This window comes from Oncorhynchus clarkii, chromosome 11 (genome assembly GCF_045791955.1).
Source record: "Oncorhynchus clarkii lewisi isolate Uvic-CL-2024 chromosome 11, UVic_Ocla_1.0, whole genome shotgun sequence".
In the NCBI taxonomy this organism is placed as follows: domain Eukaryota; kingdom Metazoa; phylum Chordata; class Actinopteri; order Salmoniformes; family Salmonidae; genus Oncorhynchus; species Oncorhynchus clarkii.
In genome coordinates this window covers 20950655-20974775 of record NC_092157.1, presented here as the reverse complement: position 1 = coordinate 20974775, position 24121 = coordinate 20950655, and the positions used below count along the sequence as shown (strand labels likewise).

Genomic DNA, 24121 nt, shown 5'->3' with positions numbered 1-24121 from the left:
GGTACTGGACTTCCTGACGGGCCAGGTGGTGAGGGTAGGTAACAACATCTCAACCCCGCTGATCCTCAACACTGGGGCCCCACAAGGGTGCGTTCTGAGCCCTCTCCTGTACTCCCTGTTCACCCACGACTGCGTGGCCATGCACGCCTCCAACTCAATCATCAAGTTTGCGGACGTCACTACAGTGGTAGGCTTGATTACCAACAACGACGAGACAGCCTACAGGGAGGAGGTGAGGGCCCTCGGAGTGTGGTGTCAGGAAAATAACCTCACACTCAACATCAACAAAACAAAGGAGATGATTGTGGACTTCAGGAAACAGCAGAGGGAGCACCCCCCTATCCACATCGATGGGACAGTAGTGGAGAGGGTAGTAAGTTTTAAGTTCCTCGGCGTACACATCACGGACAAACTGAATTGGTCCACCCACACCGACAGTGTCGTGAAGAAGGCGCAGAAATTCGGCTTGTCACCAAAAGCACTCACAAACTTCTACAGATGCACAATCGAGAGCATCCTGTCGGGCTGTATCACCGCCTGGTACGGCAACTGCTCCGCACACAACCGTACTGCTCCGCACACAACTCACTACCCTCTCCAGAGGGTAGTGAGGTCTGCACAATGCATCACCGGGGGCAAACTACCTGCCTTCCAGGACACCTACACCACCCGATGTCACAGGAAGGCCATAAAGATCATCAAGGACAACAACCACCCGAGCCACTGCCTGTTCACCCCGCTATCATCCAGAAGGCGAGGTCAGTACAGGTGCATCAAAGCAGGGACCGAGAGACTGAAAAACAGCTTCTATCTCAAGGCCATCAGACTGTTAAACAGCCACCACTAACATTGAGTGGCTGCTGCCAACACACTGACTCAACTCCAGCCACTTTAATAATGGGAATTGATGGAAATTGATGTAAGCCACTTTAAACAATGCTACTTAATATAATGTTTACATACCCTACATTACTCATCTCATATGTATATGTATATACTGTACTCTATATCATCTACTGCATCTTTATGTAATACATGTTTCACTAGCCACCTTAAACTATGCCACTTTGTTTACATACCTTACATTACTCATCTCATATGTATATACTGTACTCGATACCATCGACTGCATCTTGCCTATGCCGTTCTGTACCATCACTCGTTCTGTACCATCACTCATTCATGTACATATTCTTTATCCCTTTACACGTGTGTGTATAAGGTAGTAGTTTTGGAATTGTTAGGTTAGATTACTCGTTGATTAATACTGCATTGTCGGAACTAGAAGCACGAGCATTTCGCTACACTCGCATTAACATCTGCTAACCATGTGTATGTGACAAATACATTTGATTTGATTCGATTTTTGATTTGATTTGAAAATGTAAATCAAACCCAGAATAACAGCAAAGGACCTTGTGAAGATGCTGGAGGAAACAGGTACAAAAGTGTCTATATCCACCGTAAAACAAGTCCTATATCGACATAACCTGAATTGCCACTCAGCAAGGAAGAAGCCACTGCCCCCCCCCCCAAAACAAAAAAAAAAGCTGAGATTAGGAGCACACACTTAAAGGGAGTGCTCCTAATCTCAGTTTGTTACCTGTAAAAGACACCTGTCCAAGCTGTTTAAAGGCACAGTCAATTTAGTGTATGTAAACTTCTGACCCACTGGAATTGTGATACAGTGAATTATAAGTGAAATAATCTTTTTGTAAACAATTGTTGGAAAAATTACTTGTGTCACGCACAAAGTAATTGTCCTAACCGACTTTACAAAACTATAGTTTGTTAAATAGAAATTTGTGGAGTGGTTGAAAAATGAGTTTTAATGATTCCAACCTAAGTGCATGTTAACTTCCGACTTCAACTGTACATATGATATTTGCAGTTTCTCCCTCACCCAGAATATTTCCCATCTTTATGTCATTAGTAAATACACAGAAGATGGGAATTGATTGAGATATTTTCTTTAAAAAGATGATCTTATTTGGGAGTATTCCTCACAGTAGAGGAAATGGTGCATCTCTGTCTCTACCTCCCCTGTCGTGCTGTGACCACATAGACGCTCCTCTTTGTGTAACCATGTCGTTTTGTGTCACCCCCTTTTCTATAGCCAATTGGTGGTCGCTGAGCCTGTATTTGGTTGGGGTCTCTCTGTTTTGTAGCTCTGACAGTAGAGATATTCTTACAATTTTTATTCTCTTTTGAGGGCCAAATAGCAATTTAGTTTATTGTGTGTTTTTCTTTTCCCAATTTGTCAAAAAGGTTTTCAATTCTCTAACAGTTTGATTGATTTCTCTGTATGTTTGAATAATAGGGTTGTTTAGTGTTTTTAACAGTTGACATTCACAGTTCAGCTCTTTGGTTTTGAGTATTTTGAATTCTAAGGATGTTTTGGGGCTTAATTTCAAATGATGCCAAAATCTTTATATTTACAATTAAAGGGAATCTTCCGAGTTCCACTCTGTATGCATTATTCGGTACTTTCTTTTGGATATTTAGGACAATTATGCAGAATTCTGTATGTAGATGTTCTATTGAATTTTTCTCCCAATGCTTACAATCATAATTATAGGTTGGACCCCAAACCTCGCTTCCATATAGTGCAATTAGTAAAATTACACTGTTGAATATTTTGCACCAGATTTGGATAGGAGTATATATTTTTTTGAATTGTATTTTTACGGAGTAAAATGCTTTGCGGGCTTTTTCTTTTAGTGCATTCTCTGCCAGACCAAATCCAACAGAGGCACTGATTTTTATTCCCAGGGCATGCTTAACCATGGTATTTCCTCATTTGAAGGAGTGTCTACTGCTCTGATTCCTGGCCTTTTTCTGGAAAATCAAGACTTTGGTTTTCTGAAAGTTGATGTTGTATTCCCAAAGAATGTTAAGTTGTTCCTGTAGACCTTGTTCTGTTGGTGACAGTAGGACAAGGTAATCTCCTCTCTCTGTGGTTCTCTCTCTCTCTCTGTGGCTCTCTCACTCGGTAGCGCTCCATCTCTCTCTGTGGCTCTCTCACTCGGTAGTGCTCCATCTCTCTCTGTGGCTTTCTCTGCCTCTCAGAGCAGAGGAGGTGGGGGGCTGCTGCGGTCCATAACCTGTGTGTCTACTACAGTCCAGACAAGGGTCTGCGTCCAGAGCTTGGATCTCGACAGGGGTCTTGTCACACACACACACACACACACACACACACACACACACACACACACACACACACACACACACACAGCTGTTTAAGGCCCAGCAGATGTTTAGTTCTGTTGTGTTTTCTCACTCTGAGCTGGACTGGAAGACTCCATTTCCAGCCTACATTGTGGTGGGTTGAGAAAAAAATTGTCTTGGCAGAGATAGATGAGAGGGCTGTGGTTGGCTGCACCCCGGCTGTTTCACAAATGTAATACGGAGACAAAAAGAGAAATGTTCCCTTTTTCCCTCGTTACGGTCTCAGTGATTTTCTAAAGTGGTAGAGTGAGCGAATGTTGGAGGATCTGTACTAGGGACATTCTGAATCAGATAATTCTACTTCTGTTTTCTGGAGAATAGATTTTCACCAGTGCAGTATTTTCAAAGTGTATGTGTGACTCACTTCACATGTTCTCTCTGAGACACACTGCTTTAATTGGCTTCACATCACCCACTCACACTGGTCTCTCTCACTATTTGTTTCTCCTTCCTTGTTGCTCACTCGCTCTCGGACTCACATTTCTAATCTCTCTTTCTTTCGCTCTCTCCATTCTCATACACATTTTCTTTCACATGTAATCAAACAATCCTCCTCTCTCTCCCTCTCTGTGTCTGCCCCTGCTCCCACGCCATGTTATCTGCAGTTTGGCAGCGCTTGCCAAGGTGACTGGAACATGGTTTATGTGGAGGAGTCATTGACAGACACACAGTGTGGTGGCACGGCTAGCCTGGCACCACACTGAAGAGGCAGGGTGGCACAGAGTGGCACAGACCAGTAACCACACACCAATTCCCTCCTGATAGGATCCAGCTACAGCATACAGACACAGGGGCACACTGGAGGGGGTTCACACCTGGCAAAGAATAAAGCAAGGAATTACTGTCTTTGATATTAAAATGGACATACCTGTACCATAGAACATAACCTATAATTTGCAATTCATGAGTTCAGTTTCAATTAATCTCTAGCAAAGCGTGCACAGTGTATTGATGTATAATTTGGATGAATATAGTTAATAAACAGCCAGAGGTGTTAGAGTTAAGGTTGATTGCAGCATATAGTCTAAAGGGTTCTTCTGGACCTCATGAAATATTGATTGATATCCACTTCCTTCCTGGTCAGCAACACCCAATCAGCAGTCCTCTGCACTCTACTGTGTCCTCATCTTACCGCCACACATTTCCGAGACCAGCTGACTCCCATCCATTATTAATGACCGGAGTCTAAGTGAAAAACACCCCCCAAAGAATCCATTTACACCCATTTCCAAAAATATCTGAAAACAGGATGTCGGAAGCAAATTGGATAAATAATTTGGATTAAGAAGAGAGGTGTTTTTTTGCAGAGAAACAAGCTAAACGTTTCGCGCTGTGCAGTACAACAAAGCAAACACTGAATTGTTGTTGTGAACATATGTTTTCAACAGACACTCTCAGATTGTCAAAGCGATATGAGACAAACATCTTCTATGTTTCAGGTTGGGTGAAACAACACACACTCTTCCAACACCCACAGCATACTACATATAATTAAGTGCCTTCAGAAGTTATTCATACCCCTTATAACTTATAAACTTATAAAATGTTTTGTTGTGTTATAGCCCGAATTCAAAATCAATTAGATATGTTTTTCTCACCCATCTACACACAATGCCCCATAATTACAAAGTGAAAACATGCTTGTAGACATTTTAGCAAATGTATTGATAATGAAATACAGAAATATCCAATTTACATAAGGATTCACACCCCTGAGTCAATACTTTGTAGAAGCACCTTTGGCAGCGATTACAGCTATGAGTCTTTCTTGGTAAGTCTCTAAGAGCTTTTGTTGATCATTGCTAAATAACCATTTTCAGGTTTTGCCATAGATTTTTTTTAAAGTAGATTTAAGTCAAAACTGTAACTTATCCACTCAGGAACATTCACTGTCTTCTTGGTAAGCTACTCTAGTGTAGATTTGGCTAAGTGTTTTAGGTTATTGTCCTGTCCAGACTGAACCAGGTTATCCTTTAGGATTTTGCCTGTGTTTAGTTCCATTCTGTTTATTTTTTTATCCTGAAAAACTCCCCAGTCCATAACGATTACAAGCATACCCATAACATGATACAGCCACTACTATGCTTGAAAATATGGAGAGTGGTACTCAGTAATGTGTTGTATTTTATTTGCCCCAAACATAACGCTTTGTATTCAGGACAGAAAGGTAATTGCATTGCCACATTTTTTTTGTTGCAGTATTACTTTAGTGCCTTGTTGCAAACCGGATAATTTTTTTATATATATTTTCTTCTGTACAGGCTTCCTTCTTTACACTCTGTAATTTAGGTTAGTATTGTAGAGTAACTACAATGCTGTTTTCTCCTATCACGGCCATTAAACTCTAACTGTTTCAAAGTCACCATTGGCCTCATGGTGAAATCCTTGAGCGGTTTCTTTCCTCTCCAGCAACTTAGTTAGGAAGGATGCCTGTATCTTTGTAGTGACAAGGTGTATTGATACACCATCCAAAGTGTAATCAATAACTTCAATATGCTCAAAGGGGTGTTGAACGTCTTCTTTTTTCACCCAGCTACCAAAAGGTGCACTTCTTTGCGAGGCATTGGAAAACCTCCCTGGTCTTTGTGGTTGAATCACTGCTGTGAAATTCACAGTGTTTGAAATTCACTGCTCAACTAAGGGACCTTCCAGGTAATTGTGTGTGTGGGGCATGCAAAATACCGTTATTGCATACAGAGTGAGTGCATGCAACCTATTTTGTGACTTGTTATGCAAATGTTTTAGGGTTGCTATTATTTAGGCTTGCTATATCAAAGGGGTTAAATACTTATTGCCTCAAGATATTTCTCATTTTTAATTAATTTGCAAAAATGTTAAATAAAAAAAACATAATTCCACTTTGACATTATGGGGTATAGTGGGTAGGTCAGTGACCAATACATCTCAATTTAATCTATTTTACATTAAATTAAAACGTCAAATGGGAGTGAATACAATGTACAGTGCACCTTCAGAAAGAATTTAAAACACAGATTCAACCACAAAGACCAGGGAAGCACCTATCGGTTGATTTTTAAACCAAACGTTGAATATCTCTTTGGGTGTGGTGAAGTTATGAATTACACTTTGGATGGTGTATCAATACACCCAGTCACTACAAGGATACAGGCGTCCTTCCTAATTCAGTTGCCGGAGAGGAAGGAAACCACTCAGGGATTTCACCATGAGTGCCAATGGTGACTCTAAAACAGTTACAGAGTTTAATGATTGTGAAAGGAGAAAACTGAGGATGGAACAGCAACATTGTTGGTGCTCCACAATACTAAACTAATTGACAGAGTGAAAAGAAGGAAGTCTTTAGAGAATAAAAAATATTCCAAAACATGCATCCTGTTTGCAACAAGTCACTAAAGTAATACTGTAAAAAAAAAAATGGCAAGGCAATTAACTTTTTCCCTGAATAGAAAGTGTTATGTTTGGGAAAAATCCAATACAACACATTACTGAATACCACTCTCCATATTTTCAAGCATAGTAGTGGCTGCCTCATGTTATGGGTATGCTTGTAATAGTTAAGGACTGGGGAGTTTTTCAGGATAAAAAATAAACAGAATAGAGCTAAGCACAGGCAAAATCCTAGAGGAAAACCTGATTCCATCTGCTTTCCACCAGACACTGAAAGATGAATTCACCTTTCAGCAGGACAATAATCCAAAACACAAGGCCAAATCTACACCGGAGCTGTTTACCAAGATGACATTGAATGTTCCTGAGTGGCCTAATTACAGTTTTGACTTAAATCAGCTTTAAAATCTATGGCAAGACTTGAAAATGGCTATCTAGCAATTATCAACAACCAACTTGACAGATCTTGAAGAATTTCAAAAAGAATAAAAAAAGAATGTGCAAATATTATACAACCCAGGCGTGCAAAGCTCTTAGAGACTTACCTAGAAATACAGCTGTAATCGCTGCCAAAGGTGAATCTAACATGTATTGACTCAGGGGTGTGAATAATTGCATAAATGACATATTTCTATATTTCATTTTCAATAAATTTGTAAAAATGTGTTATGTGTAGATGGGTGAGGCAAAACAATTGATTTTATCCATTTTGAATTAAGGCTGTAACACAACAACATGTAGAATAAAGGGTATGAATCATTTCTGAAGGCACTGAATGACCTAGTATGGACCATAGCCAGAGAGACTATCCTTTTCCTCACCACTGTCTTCTCCTGTTGTTTCCAGGTACTACTAGCCTGACGATGATCCCCCGAGCACAGACCTTCCCCAGCTTCCTCTCTGAACAGACAGAAGAAGAGCAGTCCTCTCAGCACCAGGAAGAGGCACTTTCCCCCTCCAGTGGCTATGGCTCAAACTGCAACCAGGGGATGCTCCAATGACAAGCACTTACAGGACAAACCTGGACATTCCAACACTTTAGAAGGCTGTAGAAATATGTATAGGAACATGTATAATATGGCATTGTATGTTAATAAATTATGACGAGTGTTAATTGTAGAGCGGTACATATATATATATATTATTCTAGACTTTTTTGTACCCGTTGTGAGACAACATAGGCTAAAACAATTGCACCAAAAATATTTCTCTTGTAGTTTTCAAACGGGAGACATACTCTACGTATCATAGTGTTTGCGAGTACTTTGGGTCCTTTCACTGTAAAGTCCCTTGTTGGTTAGCCTTTTTTTCAAACTGCATATCATTCATTCTGAAATGTCTAAAGTTTATGCAGATTGCAAAGCAATGCTGAAAAGGGTTATGTTTGCAAGTTGTTAATGTCTTGTGACTGAAGGTCCAAAAAATTGGAATGTGTTTTTCCCCCACACTGATGTTCTGACACCTGCTGGGGCCCATTCATTAGGGATAACTTGTAACGTTCTGAAATATTTGTGGGCTTTTTAGTTTACCTGCAACAAGCACCACGTCCCTCCATTCCAAATGGTTTGCCTGTTCACGAGTACAGGTCTGAGATAGACGCTGCAGGCAACATATTTAAAAATCTATACAAATCATCCCAACTTCCAAACGCATGAACAAAAGCATACAATGAAAATATTAACAAATCTGCCTAGCACCTATAGGCTATATCTAAGTCCAACTTGACTTGGACCTACAGTATAGACTATAACCTATTTAAGGCTGACCCTTGTGAACAAGCAGTTTATTTGGCTTCTGTCTGGAGCACTCAGACTGTGACCATGCTTGGTCTGACTATTGATGTTTTCCAGACCTCTCGCCCTGTCCTCCAGCCACAGTACGAAGTGCCTTCTGACGCATGCAGACTGCAGAGTGTGACACTACTGTACCAGACACCCACAGGCTTAATCTCTGGCCCGGGTCCGTGTCTGTCATTATTCTAGTATATCTATGCCCTCGGCTCCTCTTAGGTGCAAGACATTCTGAAAATAGTCTTGTCCAATTTAAACAAAAAAAGACTTGTCGTCTGTCATTATCTGAGAAAAGATATGATCCACAAATTCACAGATCATACGAACACAGAGTCAATGTTCACAAGAAAAGACAATCAGTTTGAGGTATACGAATGAGCAAATCAGTCGAAACACTGTTATCCTTTTGAGCTACTTCCTTTCTTTGTTGTGTGAATTATTTTGGTCAACATTTGAACATTTATTTTCATAGGAGATAGATATGTTTATATGGAATCCCAGAAACATCCAGGGCACATTATAAAATAATATCCATGAATATCATGTTTAGATCTCACAGTTACACACAATTTGCTGTTTGTTTAATTACTGTATATTATAAGTGAATCAATTTAACCTGAACATGGGTTGGATTAACAAAGAAAGTGCCCTTCTACTAAAGGTTCTCAGTATCTATCTGATACAATGATAACTGGGTGAAACTCACTACTGCACACCTGTGTTTAATGTAATTAATCCATCTCTACTATTTTACACAACTGTAAAGGGAGAAAGTAGTTCCATTTTGTTTGTGATGAGTGTTTATACAGTTGTGGTAGGGAGAGAAAGTAGTTGTAGTTTGTTTGGAGTATTTATACAACTGTGGTAATGAGAGAGAGTAGTACCAGGTAGTTCTGTGACATTCATTATTTGTTGTTTTCCACTTTACATGTCTTTCTCACACTGTTTATGTCAGACACATCTTGTTTGAATATAATATAGAAATAGACAGTAGACGTTTTCTGTCTTCAATGGTACTACATTACCAGTGGTGGGAAAAGTGCCCATTGTCATACTTGAGTAAAAGTAAAGATATCTTAATAGAACACTTCTCAAAAGTGAAAGTCACCCAGATAAAATTCTACTTTAGTAAAAGTCCAAAGGTTTTTGGTTTTAACTATACTTAAGTATCAAGAGTAAATGTAATTGCTAACATTTACATAAGTATAAAAAAAGTAAAAGTATAAATAATTTCATATTCCTTATATTTAGCAAACCAGATTGCATCATTTTCTTGTTTTTTAAATGTATGGATAGCCAGGGGCACACTCCAACATCATTTACAAATGAAGCATGTGTTTAGTGAGTCCACCAGATAAGAGGCAGTCGGGATGTTCTCTTGATACGTGTGTGAAATTGACAATTTTTCTGTCCTGCTAACCATTCAAAATATAACGGGTACTTTTGGGTGTCAGGTAACTAGTATGGATTAAAAAGTACTGTATTTTCTTAAGGACTGTAGTGAAGTAAAAGTAAAAGTTGTAAAAGTAATGTTACCCCCAAAAAACAGACTTAAGTAGTACTTTAAAGTATTTTTACTTAAAGTACTTAACACCACTGTACGTTATACAATGGTAATGTTCCTACAGTACCACCTCAATGTTAGTTTGATGTTTGTGTCTAAATAGTCACACACTACATGCTTTTGTGTTTTGTTACTTTGTCATATTTGTTGATAGCACTTATTAATACATTGGGGAGAACAAGCATTTGATACACTGCCGATTTTGCAGGTTTTCCTACTTACAAAGCATGTAGAGGTCTGTAATTGTTATCATAGGTACCCTTCAACTGTGAGAGACGGAATCAAAAACAAAAATCCAGAAAATCACCTTGTATGATTTGTAAGTAATTCATTAGCATTTTGTTGCGTGACATAAGTATTTGATACATCAGAAACGCAGAACTTAATATTTGGTACAGAAACCTTTGTTTGCAATTACAGAGATCATACGTTTCCTGTAGTTCTTGACCAGGTTTGCACACACTGCAGCAGGGATTTTGGCCCACTCCTCCATACAGATCTTCTCCAGACCCTTCAGGTTTCGGGGCTGTCGCTGGGCAATACGGACTTTCAGCTCCCTCCAAAGATGTTCTATTGGGTTCAGGTCTGGAGACTAGCTAGGCTACTCCAGGACCTTGAGATGCTTCTTACGGAGCCACTCCTTAGTTGCCCTGGCTGTGTGTTTCGGGTCGTTGTCATGCTGGAAGACCCATACACGACCCATCTTCAATGCTCTTTCTGAGGGAAGGAGGTTGTTGGCCAAGATCTCGCAATACATGGCCCCATCCATCCTCCCCTCAATACGGTGCAGTCGTCCTGTCCCCTTTGCAGAAAAGCATCCCCAAAGAATTATGTTTCCACCTCCATGCTTCACAGTTGGGATGGTGTCCTTGGGGTTGTACTCATCCTTCTTCTTCCTCCAAACACGGCGAGTGGAGTTTAGACCAAAAAGCTCTATTTTCGTCTCCTCAGACCACATGACCTTCTCCCATTCCTCCTCTGGATCATCCAGATGGTCATTGGCAAACTTCAGACGGGCCTGGACATGCGCTGGCTTGAGCAGGGGGACCTTGCATGCGCTGCAGGATTTTAATCCATGACGGCATAGTATGTTACTAATGGTTTTCTTTGAGACTGTGGTCCCAGCTCTCTTCAGGTCATTGACCAGTTCCTGACGTGTAGTTCTGGGATGATCCCTCACCTTCCTCATGATCATTGATGCCCCACGAGGTGAGATCTTGCATGGAGCCCCAGACCGAGGGTGATTGACCATCATCTTGAACTTCTTCCATTTTCTAATAATTGCGCCAACAGTTGTTGCCTTCTCACCAAGCTGCTTGCCCTTGTCCTGTAGCCCATCCCAGCCTTGTGCAGGTCTACAATTTTATCCCTGATGTCCTTACACAGCTCTCTGGTCTTGGCCATTGTGGAGAGGTTGGAGTCTGTTTGATTGAGTGTGTGGACAGGTGTCTTTTATAGAGGTAACAAGTTCAAACAGGTGCAGTTAATACAGGTAATGAGAGGAGAACAGGAGGGCTTCTTAAAGAAAAACTAACAGGTCTGTGAGAGCCGGAATTCTTACTGGTTGGTAGGTGATCAAATACTTATGTCATGCAATAAAATGCAAATTAATTACTTAAAAATCATACAATGTGATTTTCTGGATTTTTGTTTTAGATTCCGTCTCTCACAGTTGAAGTGTACCTATGATAACAACTACAGACCTCTACATGCTTTGTAAGTAGGAAAACCTGCAAAATCGGCAGTGTATCAAATACTTGTTCTCCCCACTGTACATTGAGTGTAGGATTACATTGTTCACTCACTAAATGTATATATGTAATGTTTTTTTGATGAAAGAGAATAAATTGAATGTACATGTTGTCAAGGTATAAAGATGTTTTTATTTTATTTATTTTTTATGACAATACATTTCTGTGCCGATTTAACCAACATGCAACAGGGCTAAATGCAGTTGCTATGGCAGGGGTTCAAACAAAAGTGCATTGTAGAGAAGCAAATTGCAATATGCTTTAAAAGTCTATGTTCCAGACATTCGCGGAGATCACATTCATGGCAAGCGCTGCGGATGTCGGCACATGCGTCAATTACCTTCAAAAGTCAAGTGCAATGCCCTTGTTTACAACACACCTTTGATTGAATCCCGGCCAAACACTCCTGGAAGAGACCAACTCATGTCACAGTAGAGTAGGTGTTATTTAGTCCACATGGGGTCATTAAAGTCACAGAGAAACACAGTATCAGCACCTATTGTACCGACGCAGACAATTAGGCTTAATAAATTAACAAGACTAAAACCCTGTATTCCGAATGTAAATTGTCCATTATTCTTTCATTTTTTTGCATCCTCCTCTTCCTCTTCTTGCTGAGAGCCCAGACATCTTTCATTCCCAAGACCTCCATTTTATTCTCAGCTAGGAATAGAATTGCATTTTTGTCCAACAGTGTCAGAAGAATTTCTAATCACAGCATTCATCTAGATTCTACAGCTAGAAAGAGAAGAAATATTTCATCTATGGCTTAGATATAGAAAAAATACAATAGTACAGTATATTTCCATTGACTATCATAATTTTGCTGAATTAACATGTGAACAATTCCATGATAACATAACATTGCAGCATTCCATAAGTGCCTACAGGACCCAATCTGTGTAACTACAACAGGAAAACACAGCATTCCCAGGGGATGGAAGAGCATGATTGGTTTGTTCATTGTCACACGATTGAGTTAGGGATAACTAAGGAATTGAATGAAGCTGGGAGGCTTTTAATAACAGTTTGTTATGGGACGGTATTACTGCATGTAAAGCCCTTCAACAATATATTATACAACATGAGTGTTTTACATATTATTAGTGGCAAATGTATATCTAAACAAACTGTCAATGTTTCAAGGGATTACATAGAGTTGCATAGATTGAGAGCAAACAAAGTGTAAGTCAGACTGATACATAATTTAATTGAAGTTGGCCTACTTTGCAGTTATATGAATGATTCTGTCCCACAGTCTTTGACCACTATAAGCGGTTGAATATCATATTCTTGAATGTTTCAATGGGGAGACTGTGGCTGTGCCACTGTTACAGCATGATAGGGGTCAGACAGGGGTCTGTAACACAATACTTCTCCCTATCTCTTCCTTTTAGTGTGTGAACGTATGTTGCCGTACACTGGGCTATCTCCTCTCTGATTGGTCCCCTTCCTCATCCTGTCATACACGGGAACGTTCTCATAGTCGTTGCAGGACTACAAAGACATTAGAGCTATATTAGAGATATGTTAGAGATGTGCCACATTTATGGAAAAGCACTGACTGATACATGGAAACAAGATATAGTGCTATTTTATTAGTATCCACATTAGGAAATGACAAGATATAATGTTATATTCTTACCCGTCTCTGAGCTGGATGCAGTTTGGTTATGTACTTCGCTCTCATCTTTTTCTTTCTGAAGAGACAGACAGAGAGACAGACAGGCAGAGAGACAGGTAGAATAGCTGGTTATTTTGGTCCAGAAGCATACAACCATATTTACACTACCGGTCAAACGTTTTAGAACACCTACTCATTCAAAGGTTTTTCTTTATTTTTACTATTTTCTACATTGTAGAATATTAGTGAAGACATCAAAACTATGAAATAACACATATGGAATCTTGTAGTAAGCAAAAAAGTGTTAAACAATTCAAAATATATTTTATATTTGAAATTCTTCAAATAGCCACCCTTTGTCTTGATGACAACTTTGCACACACTTGGCATTCTCTCAACCAGCTTCATGAGCTAGTCAGCTGGAATGCATTTCAATTAACAGGTGTGCCTTGTTAAAAGTTAATTTGTGGAATTTCTATCCTTCTTAATGCGTTTGAGCCAAACAGATGAGTTGTGACAAGGTAGAGGGGGATACAGAAGATAGCCCTATTTGGTAAAAGCCCAAGCCCATATTATGGCAAGAACAGCTGAAATAAGAAAAGAGAAACGACAGTCAATCATTACTTTAAGACATGAAGGTCAGTCAATACGGAAAATTTCAAGAACTTTGAAAGTGCAGTCTCAAAAACCATCAAGCGCTATGATGAAACTGGCTCTGATGAGGACCACCACAGGAAAGGAAGACTCAGAGTTACCTCTGCTGCAGAGGACAAGTTTATTAGAGTTACCAGCCTCAGAAATTACAGCCCAAATAAATGCTTCACAGAGTTCAAGTAACAGACACATCTCAACATCAACTGTTCAGAGGAGACCGTGTGATGGTGCTTTGCTGGTGACACTGTCTGTGATTTATTTAGAATTCAAGGCACACTTAACCAGCATGTCTACCACAGTATTCTACAGTGATACACCATCCCATCTGGTTTGCACTTAGTAGGACTATCATTTGTTTTTCAACAGGACAATGACCCACCACACCTCCAGGCTGTGTAAGGGCTATTTGACCAAGAAGGAGAGTGATGGAGTGCTGCATCAGATGACCTGGCCTCCACAATCCCCCGACCTTAACCAAATTTAGATGGTTTGGTTTGAGTCGGACCGCAGAGTGAAAGAAAAGCAGTGTGCTCAGCATATGTGGAAACTCCTTCATTGTTGGAAAAGCATTCCAGGTGAAGCTGGTTGAGAGAATGCCAAGAGTGTGCAAAGCAGTCGTCAAGGCAAAGGGTGGCTATTTTGAAGAATCTCAGATATAAAATATATTTGGATTTTGAACACTTTTTTAGTTACTACATGATTCCATATGTGTTATTTCATAGTGTTGATGTCGTCACTATTATTCTACAATGTAAAATAGTAATAGTAAAAATAAAGAAAAACCCTTGAATGAGTAAGTGTTCTAGAACTTTTGACCGGTAGTGTATATGGATGCGTTTTCATTCAAGATAAGAAGATGGACTGTGCATTTTTATGAGTGAACTCTGAGGAGCCAGGATGTATTAGTTAACTCATCATATATATCCCCCTCCCACACACACACATACTGTACACTCCTAAAGCCCACACTCTACTGGAAGTACAGAACCTACACTTCTCGCTAAGAAAGCGAAATTAAAGTGCACTCTGAGTAAAACTCAGTGTGAGCGGTGGCCCGCCTCTCAGATATATGGTGCAGGGGAGGGACGGAGGGAGTGAAGGAAGGTTGGGGAAATGGAATTTCACAGCAAAAAGTTTATTCTCTAACAAATGAATACCTATCTCTAGTAGCCTATTTATCTCTAACTGGGATGACTAATGCATGGTCTATGAGGGGTACTTTACTAGTAAGAATATGTGGAACTTTTTCATTTATCACATACAGATCACATCCAAATAAAGTTTGACAGTGTAAAGGGGCAATAGGTACAAAGGGATTTTCTGCAAATAAAGTGTTCATCCGTGTGTGTCCACTGAATAAGTTTACCTAGGCTAAGAGTAAATATAACTGTAAATTGTCCCTGCATGAAGAAAGAATCTAGAAAGTCAACACTTACTGTACCTTTGCCACACAACCAGCATTACAATGACAGAGAGCAGCAGCAGGAGTCCTGACACTCCCCCTCCAATGTAGATTAGATACTCAGACAGGCTGAATTCAACTGAGAATGGAGGGAGAAAAGAGAGGAGGAGAGAGGAAAGAGAATGGAGGGAGAAAGGAAGGGAGAAAAGAGGACATTAGACGGTTGTATGTTAACCTGTGTTTCCAAAATGGAAGGTGATATGTGTAGTTTCTTCACCCCTTGTGTCTTAAAGACTGGGTAGAAATAGTTTGCTTTCCACTTATCTAAACACCTCCTTCTCTCCTTAAACACACCCATCATCTAGAGAATATGAGTAATTCAGTTTTGCACCTGTACCAAACCGCTAACGGCCTTCGCCACATCCTGTGTCACTATGTCACTCACTGTGTGTATGATGTCATTGTTAGCAGAGTTGCATGTGTATACACAGCCTAATTAATACCTTGTCTCTATGCTGCATCTTGATCTATGCTGAACAAAAATAAACGCAACATGCAACAATTTCCAAGATTTTACTTAATTACAGTTCATATGAGGAAATCAGTGAATTGAAGTAATCTATGGATTTCACATGACTTGGAATACAGATATGCATCTATTGGTCACAAAAAAAAAAAAAATGGGCCTCAGGGTCTCATCACAGTTTTTCTGTGCATTCAAAATGCCATTGATAAATACAATTGTGTTTGTTGTCCTTAGCTTATGCCTGCCCACACCATAACGCCACCAACACCATGGGGCACTCTATTCACAACGTTGACATCAGCAAACTGCTCGCCCACACAATGCCATTAACGTGACCTGCGGTTGTGAGGCATTGGAGGTGGCTTATGGTAGAGAAAATAATGTTAAATTCTCTGGCAACAGCTCTGGTGGACATTCCTGCAGTCAGCACACCAATTGCACACTCCCTCAAATCTTGAGACATCTGTGGCATTGGGCTGTGTGACAAAACTTGCCATTTTAGAGTGCCCTATTGTCCCTAGCACAAGGTGCACCTGTGTAATGACCATGCTGTTTAATCAGATTCTCAAAATGCCACACCTGTCAGGTGGATGGATTATCTTGATAAAATGCTCACTAACAGGGATGTAAACACATTTGTAAACAAAACAGTTTCGAGAAATAATATTTTTGTGCATTTAAAAAATGTCTGGTATATTTTATTCCAGTTTATGAACATGGGAGCAGCACTTTACATGTTGCGATTATATTTTTGTTCAGTGTAGATCATCATTGTCATGGAAATATGAGGTTGCTTTCACAGGGGACTGGTCTACCCAGGCTTTCAAGGTCTCAATGTTACGGTGCACTGAAATACTGTATGAGTGATTATTATACTCAAGCTCAGCCTTAGGATGCACATTGGTCCTAATCACTTAAGGGAACTGAACTGGCTTTCAGTTCATCTCCAACTGGTGCAGATCAAACTGTTGATGGTTTTTAAAGTTATACATGTACACCTGGTCACAGTTACCTGTCTGGATATTCTAATTTCATTACACTCTCATAGCCATCACACAGTGGTAAAAATACTTTAAAGTACTACTTAAGTATCCGTACATTACATTACTACATTCCTAAAGAAAATAATGTAATTTTTACTCCATACATTTTCCCTGTCAACCAAAAGTACTTGTTACATGTTGACAGGAAAATGGTCCAATTCACACACTTATCAAAAGAACATCCCTGGTCATCCCTACTGCCTCTGATCTGGCGGACTCACTAAACACAAATGCTTTGTTTGTAAATGATGTCTGAGTGTTGGAGTGTGCCCCTAGCTATCCATCAAAAACAAATGAAATGTTTTTTACCTTTACTTTGGATACTTAAGTATATTTTAGCAATTCCACTTACTTTCAATACTTAAGTATATTTAAAAGCAAATATTTTTAGACTTTTACTCAAGTAGTATTTTACTGGGTGACTTTCACTTGAGTCATTGTCTTTTAAGGTATCTTTTTGAGTATTTTTACTCAAGTAAGACTGAGTACTTTTTCCACCACTATGTATTAGTAATTAAGTTGTCTGAAATTACCTTCGCTGGTTATAATTAGTCTGGTAATGTTTTAACTCTGACCTCTTACCTGGGCTAAGTACAGTCAGCAGCACAGTGGTGGTCTGTACCCCAGCGTCCGTATTGAAGAGACATCTATATAACCCTCCATCTTCCTCGCCCACATCATTGAGCTGCAGACGTGTGTCCAGTCTTTCTGAACAGTTCACTATCCCCCTGTGTGTGTAGTCTACTCCAAACAGACCACCATTCTCCAGCCGACACTTTGCCATGATGCCCACTCCACTGGCGCTACCATGGTCTAGCTTCTCGACTGTGACCTCATACACGGTCCCGTTATGTTCGTGGTTGCAGCTGATAGTCAGGTTGTCGCTCCTCTCTGCGATGAGTTCAGTGTCTGCTTGGATTACGTCAGGCTCAGGTTCTCTGGTGTGGATGTTAGTATCTCCATCTGTGATCCAGGGAAATTACAAAACAAAGGCAGAAAATGCTGAGAAAATTCACATTACTGTATATACAAAGGTATGTGGATACAACTTCAAATTAGTGGATTCAGCTATTTCAGCCACACCCGTTGCTGACAGGTGTATAAATCGAGCACACTGCCATGCAATCTCCATAGACAAACATCGACAGTAGAATGGCCTTACTGAAGAGCTCTGTGACTTTCAATGTGGCACTGTCATAGGATGCCACCTTTCCAATAAGTCCGTTCGTCAAATTTCTGCCCTGCTAGAGCTGCCCCGGTCAACTGTAAGTGCTGTTATTTTGAAGATGAAACATCTAGGAGCAAACATCTAAGAGCAACAAGAGCAGCCACACACAAGCCTAGGATCACCAGGTGATGAGACAATATCAAAATTTGGGTAAAAAAAGTAAAAAGTAAATATTTGTAAAAATTGTTTGTCGAGATCGGTGTGGAAGTACTTGACTGGCCTGCACAGGGCCCTGATCTCAACCCCATCGAACATCTTTGAAATTAATTGGAACGCTGACTGCAAGCCAGGCCTAATCGCCCAACATCAGTGCCGACCTCAGTAATGCTCATTGCTGAATGGAAGCATGTCCCCGCAGCAATGTTCCAACATCTAGTGGAAAGCCTTCTCTATAAGAGTGGAGGCTGTTATAGCAGCAAAGGGGGGACCAAGTCCATATTAAGTCCATGGGCCCCAACACAAGGTCGGCGTTCGGACATAGCTTTGCCTTAGCTAATAGGTAGGCCTATTGGGTCGTCATTTCTCAGGTTAAGCCTAACATTTCACAAAGCCATTTTAGACTACTGACAACAATGTAATTACTTTTTCAGTAATTCAAGTTGGAAATTCAAGCAGTGCAGACTGTCCAATACATTTACAACGGAATACTAACCAGCTACCAATTTGATATATACAGTTGCAGTCTGAAGTTTTCATACAAATTTGCCAAATACATTTAAACTCAGTTTTTCACAATTCCTGATATTTAATCCTTGTCTTTGGTCAGTTAGGATCACCACTTTATTTTAAGAATGTGAAATGTCAGAATAATAGCAGAGAGAATGATTTATTTCAGCTTTTATTTCTTTCATCACATTCCCAGTGGGTCAGAAGTTTACATTCACTCAATTAGTATTTGGTAGCATTGCCTTTAAATTGTTTAACTTGGGTCAAACGTTTCATGTAGCCTTCCACAAGCTTTCCACATTAAGTTGAGTGAATTGTGGCCCATTCCTCCTGACAGAGCTGATGTAAACGAGTCAGGTTTGTAGGCCTCCTTGCTCACACACCGCTATAGGATTGAGGTTAGGGCTTTGTGATGGCCACTCCAATACATTGACTTTGTTGTCCTTAAGCCATTTTACCACAACTTTGGAAGTATGCTTGGGGTCATTGTCCATTTCGAAGACACATTTGCAACCAAGCTTTAACTTCCTGACTGATGTCTTGAGATGTTGCTTCAATATATACACATTATTTTCCTCCCTCATTATGCCATCTATTTTGTGAAGTGCATCACGGTTGGGATGTGATTCTTCGGCTTGCAAGCCTCAACCTTTTTCTTCCAAACATAACGATGTTCATTATGGCCAAACAGTTCTATTTTTGTTTCATCAAACCAGAGGACATTTCTCTAAAAACTACGATCTTTGTCGCCATGTGCGGTTTCTTCCTTGCTGAGCGGCCTTTTAGGTTATGTCGATATAGGACTCGTTTTACTGTGGACATAGATACTTTTGTACCTGTTTCCTCCAGCATCTTCACAAGGTCCTATGCTGTTGTTCTGGGATTGATTTGCACTTTTCGCACCAAATAACGTTCATCTCTAGGAGACAGAATGAGTCTCCTTCCTGAGCGGTATGATGGCTGTGTGGTCCCATGGTGTTTATACTTGCAAACTATTGTTTGTACAGATGAACGTGGTACCTTCAGGCGTTTGGAAATTGCTCCCAAGGATGAAACAGACTTGTAGAGGTTTACATTTTTTTTCCTGAGGTCTTGGCTGATTTCTTTTGATTTGCCCATGATGTCAAGCAAAGAGACATGGAGTTTGAAGGTAGGCATTGAAATACATCCACAGGTACACCTCCAATTGACTCAAATTATGTCAATTAGCCAATCAGAAGCTTCTAAAGCCATGGCATACTTTTCTGGAATTTTCCAAGCTGTCAAGGCTTGGTCGGAAATGGGTCAACTTAGTGTATGTAAACTTCCCGACCCACTGGATACAGTGAATTATAAGTGAAATAATCTGTCTGTAAACAATTGTTGGAAAAATTACTTGTGTCATGTACAAAGTAGATGTCCTAACCAACTTGCCAAAACTATAGATTGTTAACAAGAAATTTGTGGAGTGGTTGAAAAACGAGTTCTAATGACTCCAACACAAGTGTATGTAAACCTCCGACTTCAACTATATATATATATATATATATATTTTAAATATATAAATATTTAAAAAAAAATATATATATATATATATAGTGGAGTTTGGAGTGTGACTGTTTGAGGTTGTGGACAGGTGTCTTTTATACTGATAACAAGTTCAAACAGGTGCCATTAATACAGGTAACGAGTGGAGGACAGAGGAGCCTCTTAAAGAAGAAGTTTGTGAGAGACAGAAATCTTGCTTGTTTGTAGGTGACCAAATACTTATTTTCCACCATAATTTGCAAATCAATTCATTAAAAATCCTACAATGTGATTTTCTGGATTTTTTCCCCTCATTTTTGTCTGTCATAGTTGAAGTGTACCTATGATGAAAAATACAGGCCTCTCATCTTTTTAAGTGGGAGAACTTGCACAATTGGTGGCTGACTAAATACTTTTTTGCCCCACTGTATATACCATCTTTAGGTGTTATTTATAAACTTTATAAATTGCATTTATAAAATGACATCAAATAGCCTAACAGTGAGGAAAAAATGAGTTGGCTTGAGGATAAATTCAGGCATGTATTTTTGAACTCTGGCTAATAGCCTACACAAATGGGCTGCAATTTTCAAGGTAGATTAAATTAGTCCTAAATCCAATTAAATCCAGTTTGAGACTCCCCTTGTCTTCTGTGTGCTAATGTTTTCACCATGTATGTCCAGGTTGTGGGCCCGACTTATTGTCAACAGATATTCCTGAGACATTGTGCATTACCTGTCCATTGAGCTGCACACAATTTTAACTTAGTCTTAAATTATGCATGGCAAGTTATACCAGAGATAAGGGACTGTTGATGTTGCAACCACACAACTCAAACGCCGGTTCCACACTATGAACGAAAATCTAATTTTTTAATATATATTTTTTGAAACCCTCAATAACTCTTATCAGCTATAGATAATATGTTTGCATCTGCCAATGTATTGGCTGTTCAGTATCCAAACGACCTGTCCCCAGAGTTTCATATACAGTTCAACTATTTCCATAAAGTGTTGAGACCGAGAATTATGGAGAATTAAAGATGTTGCAGAACTGCTTCATTTGAAGCACTTCCCATCTTCCCAGTTTCCCTGATGTTGCTATGGCAATCAAGACGTTTTCACCATCCCTGTAGCTGCCGCTTCTTCTGAGAGATCGTTTTCTAAACTAAAACTCAAAGAATTAGGCATACATAGGAAACAGGCTCTCGGGTCTGATATGCGCGTTTGAACACAGGAGTAAACTCCACTCATTGCACTGGCACCGTCGTAGCCTTGACCACGGCATTTGTTCACCGATATCCCCCTTATACCTTCAATCAGTTAATTATTTTTCAGGACCAGGTGCACTTTTTCAGTCACTTTCCTGAAGCCCAAGAAACAAACATTTTTCCTAGTACATATGGAAATTTAAAAAAGCTTTATGAAGGAAATACGTTTTGGAAGGTTACTATCAAAATGATTTGTTACCGTACATAAGAAAATAGACAGATTAAAAAGGTGCATGGGCATAGTAATAACACTGGGATTGATGAAAACAATCACCATTATCAGTCAAAGTATTTGGTACGAGCTAGTCAAACTCAATTATTGTAGACAAAATATTCTAAATGAAAATACACAAGAAGTCCTAGACAGTACCTGCTTCACTACCTGCACCATCCTCTTCCACAGTCCCTGTGTCCTCCACCTCCACCCGTATGTCTCTCGCCCAGGATCCTTTAGGAAAGGTTTGAACAGAGCAGTGGTAGAGCCCTGCGTCCTCCTGGGTGACCTTACTGATGGTGATACTGCCATCCATGGGTGTGGTCTTCTGGAACTGGATCCTGGTCTGGTAGTACTGGGAGATGGACACTCCGTACTCAGGGTGATACACAGCTACAGGGGCCTTCTCAAACCGGATCAGTTTGGTCCAGGAGACCATGCTGAGGTTCCCTTCCCATGGACACACACACTCTAGAACCATCCCTTCCTTAAGCTTCACCGTGGTAACATCTCTCTGCTGCACAGAAACTGGACATGGCAGAGGGCATGTTTTCATACATGTGTACAGTATTACATTTATCTGATTTTAGCTGGTCAGTTCATCAGGAATACTAGTAATTCTCAATAACCATTCTGACCTAAGGTTATCTCCAGTTTATTTTTATTCAGATTAATCGCATCCCGTGTAGCTCAGTTGGTAGAGCATGGTGCTTGCAACGCCAGGGTTGTGGGTTCAATTACCAAAGGGGACCAGCACAAAAATGTATGCACTACCGCAAGTTGCTCTGGATAAGAGTGTCTGCTAAATTAATAAAATGTAAAAGAAATAAAAATAATAATTGATATGGAGTTGCAGCCCTTAGTACATAGTTAATCACAGGAATTATGACAAGGAAATTATGCTTAGAGCAGAATGAAAAGCCTGTAAGAAGAACCTTCATCACGTAGTCAGCTGCTCCAATTGAAGATGAAGCAGTCATCAAATACATTTCCCTCTTTAGAGTCTCTCCCCTGGGTATCACTAATTTGGAGAATATTAGCCCACACAAATCAACAGAAATGGTAATAGCTGATGATCAAAAAAAAAAAAAAATCACTCAATCAGACTTCCATCTAGACAACAGATTAAAAAAACAATCCCGTGGGGAGATAGCTAGTCTGACAGGTTCAAAAGAAGTGTCTTTTCACTGTATTAGTCCTGTTAAGGCAACAGGGGAGCGTTGCCCATCTAAAGATTAACTAATTAACATGGACTCTGTACGAGTAAAGGGACGTTTGAGAAGCTGATGAGATGGTTGGTGTTCCTGTAGTCTCCTAATTAAGAGTTGAAGAGAGAATGTCTGAACGCAGTCTGATTGTTGTGGAAACATGCATAGAGAATAAGGACAATGAGAAGTCAAAGAGAATCCTTTGTAGTTTTAATCCTAACAGCTCATGGTATGCTATCTTCAAGCAACTAAATAAATACTAAAACACATCTGGGTGAATATTTCAGTAATAATGTTTTATGTTGAGACTTTTAACAGCAGTAAACTTAAATATTTACCAAACGTAAGACAACAAATAGCCTACCTAGCTAAACCAACAACTTTCAATGTTCTGCTTTATAATCCAGTGTACAAGTATACAAAAAAAGTTACATTTCCCTAATCAACATTATTCTTTAAAATAATAAAATTGACATTCCCATACCTTCGAGACTGGAGAGAAAGATGAGGAGTACCATGAAGTACCAGTGGTCCTTTTGTACAGCCTCCATCTTGGCCCTCTGAGGCAGAATGAAAGCTGCATTGATGAGATGAGTGGAGAGGCAACAGGGCTGCACTTCCTACTAGCTGTCTCTCGCGCTACAGAGCAAGATTAAATCCCAAATGGCAACCTATTCCCTATTTAGTGCACTACTTTTGACCCAAAGGGGTCTGGTCAAAAGTAGTGCACTATACAGGGAATACATTGCCTTTTGGGACAGAAACAAACACTTTAGTCCATGGGAGGGGCCAGGGGGGGGGACACGCCAAGCTAACCCTTTGTTAGCTCATTCTACACAGAGGGACACTTTATATGCAGGGTGAGTGGTGGGTGGAAAGCTTAGTCCTGCTAGCTTATGCTATCAGGCTACTACAGAGAGGTGCTGTGTGTTGCAGTGGTTTATTGTAAACCATAGACTAGTATTTATAAAATATCAATTTAGATACTGGGAAATATTGTGTGTAGCACTACCTTCGGTGTGTAATTCTGCAGCAGCTCTGGTTAGCTGTGTGTTTGACTGAAATGCGGTGTTGGGGTTGA

The 24121-nt window shown here is 39.9% G+C and overlaps 2 protein-coding genes across 4 annotated transcripts in view; one reads left to right on the top strand and one right to left on the bottom strand.

Annotated features, from left to right (window-relative positions):
* Positions 1–12252, top strand: part of LOC139420347 (docking protein 6) — an 83346-nt gene extending 71094 nt beyond the window's left edge. The window contains exon 8 of the mRNA XM_071170346.1: positions 7441–12252. Within this exon, the coding sequence (XP_071026447.1) occupies positions 7441–7595 (155 nt within the window). The 3' untranslated portion in view covers positions 7596–12252. The remainder of the gene's footprint in view (positions 1–7440) is intronic.
* On the bottom strand, positions 11814–23775 carry LOC139420346 (CD226 molecule). 3 transcript variants are annotated; one of them, XM_071170343.1, is made up of 6 exons: positions 23525–23775; positions 21989–22360; positions 17531–17911; positions 15419–15518; positions 13345–13399; positions 11814–13196 (listed from the first exon to the last, which is right to left on the bottom strand). In XM_071170343.1, exons 1-6 carry the CDS (start codon positions 23589–23591, stop codon positions 13080–13082), a joined length of 1092 nt encoding a protein of 363 aa, XP_071026444.1. In that variant the 5' UTR covers positions 23592–23775; the 3' UTR covers positions 11814–13079. The 3 variants fall into 3 exon arrangements, with proteins under 3 accessions (XP_071026444.1, XP_071026446.1, XP_071026445.1); XM_071170345.1 differs by having other exon boundaries at positions 11814–12437; positions 23525–23669; XM_071170344.1 differs by having other exon boundaries at positions 11814–12362; positions 23525–23669.
* Between the last annotated feature and the right edge of the window lie 346 nt (positions 23776–24121).

Bases quoted from the DNA above. Each gene is read 5' to 3' on its own strand.
- LOC139420346 (XM_071170343.1), bottom strand. From the start codon at position 23,591: ATGGAGGCTGTACAAAAGGACCACTGGTACTTCATGGTACTCCTCATC. The intron at 17,912-21,988 runs GTACTGTCTAGG...CCTGGATCACAG, and splicing joins TGGTGCAGGTAGTGAAGCAG to ATGGAGATACTAACATCCAC. The intron at 13,197-13,344 runs GTAAGAATATAA...ATGTCTTTGTAG, and splicing joins TGCATCCAGCTCAGAGACGG to TCCTGCAACGACTATGAGAA.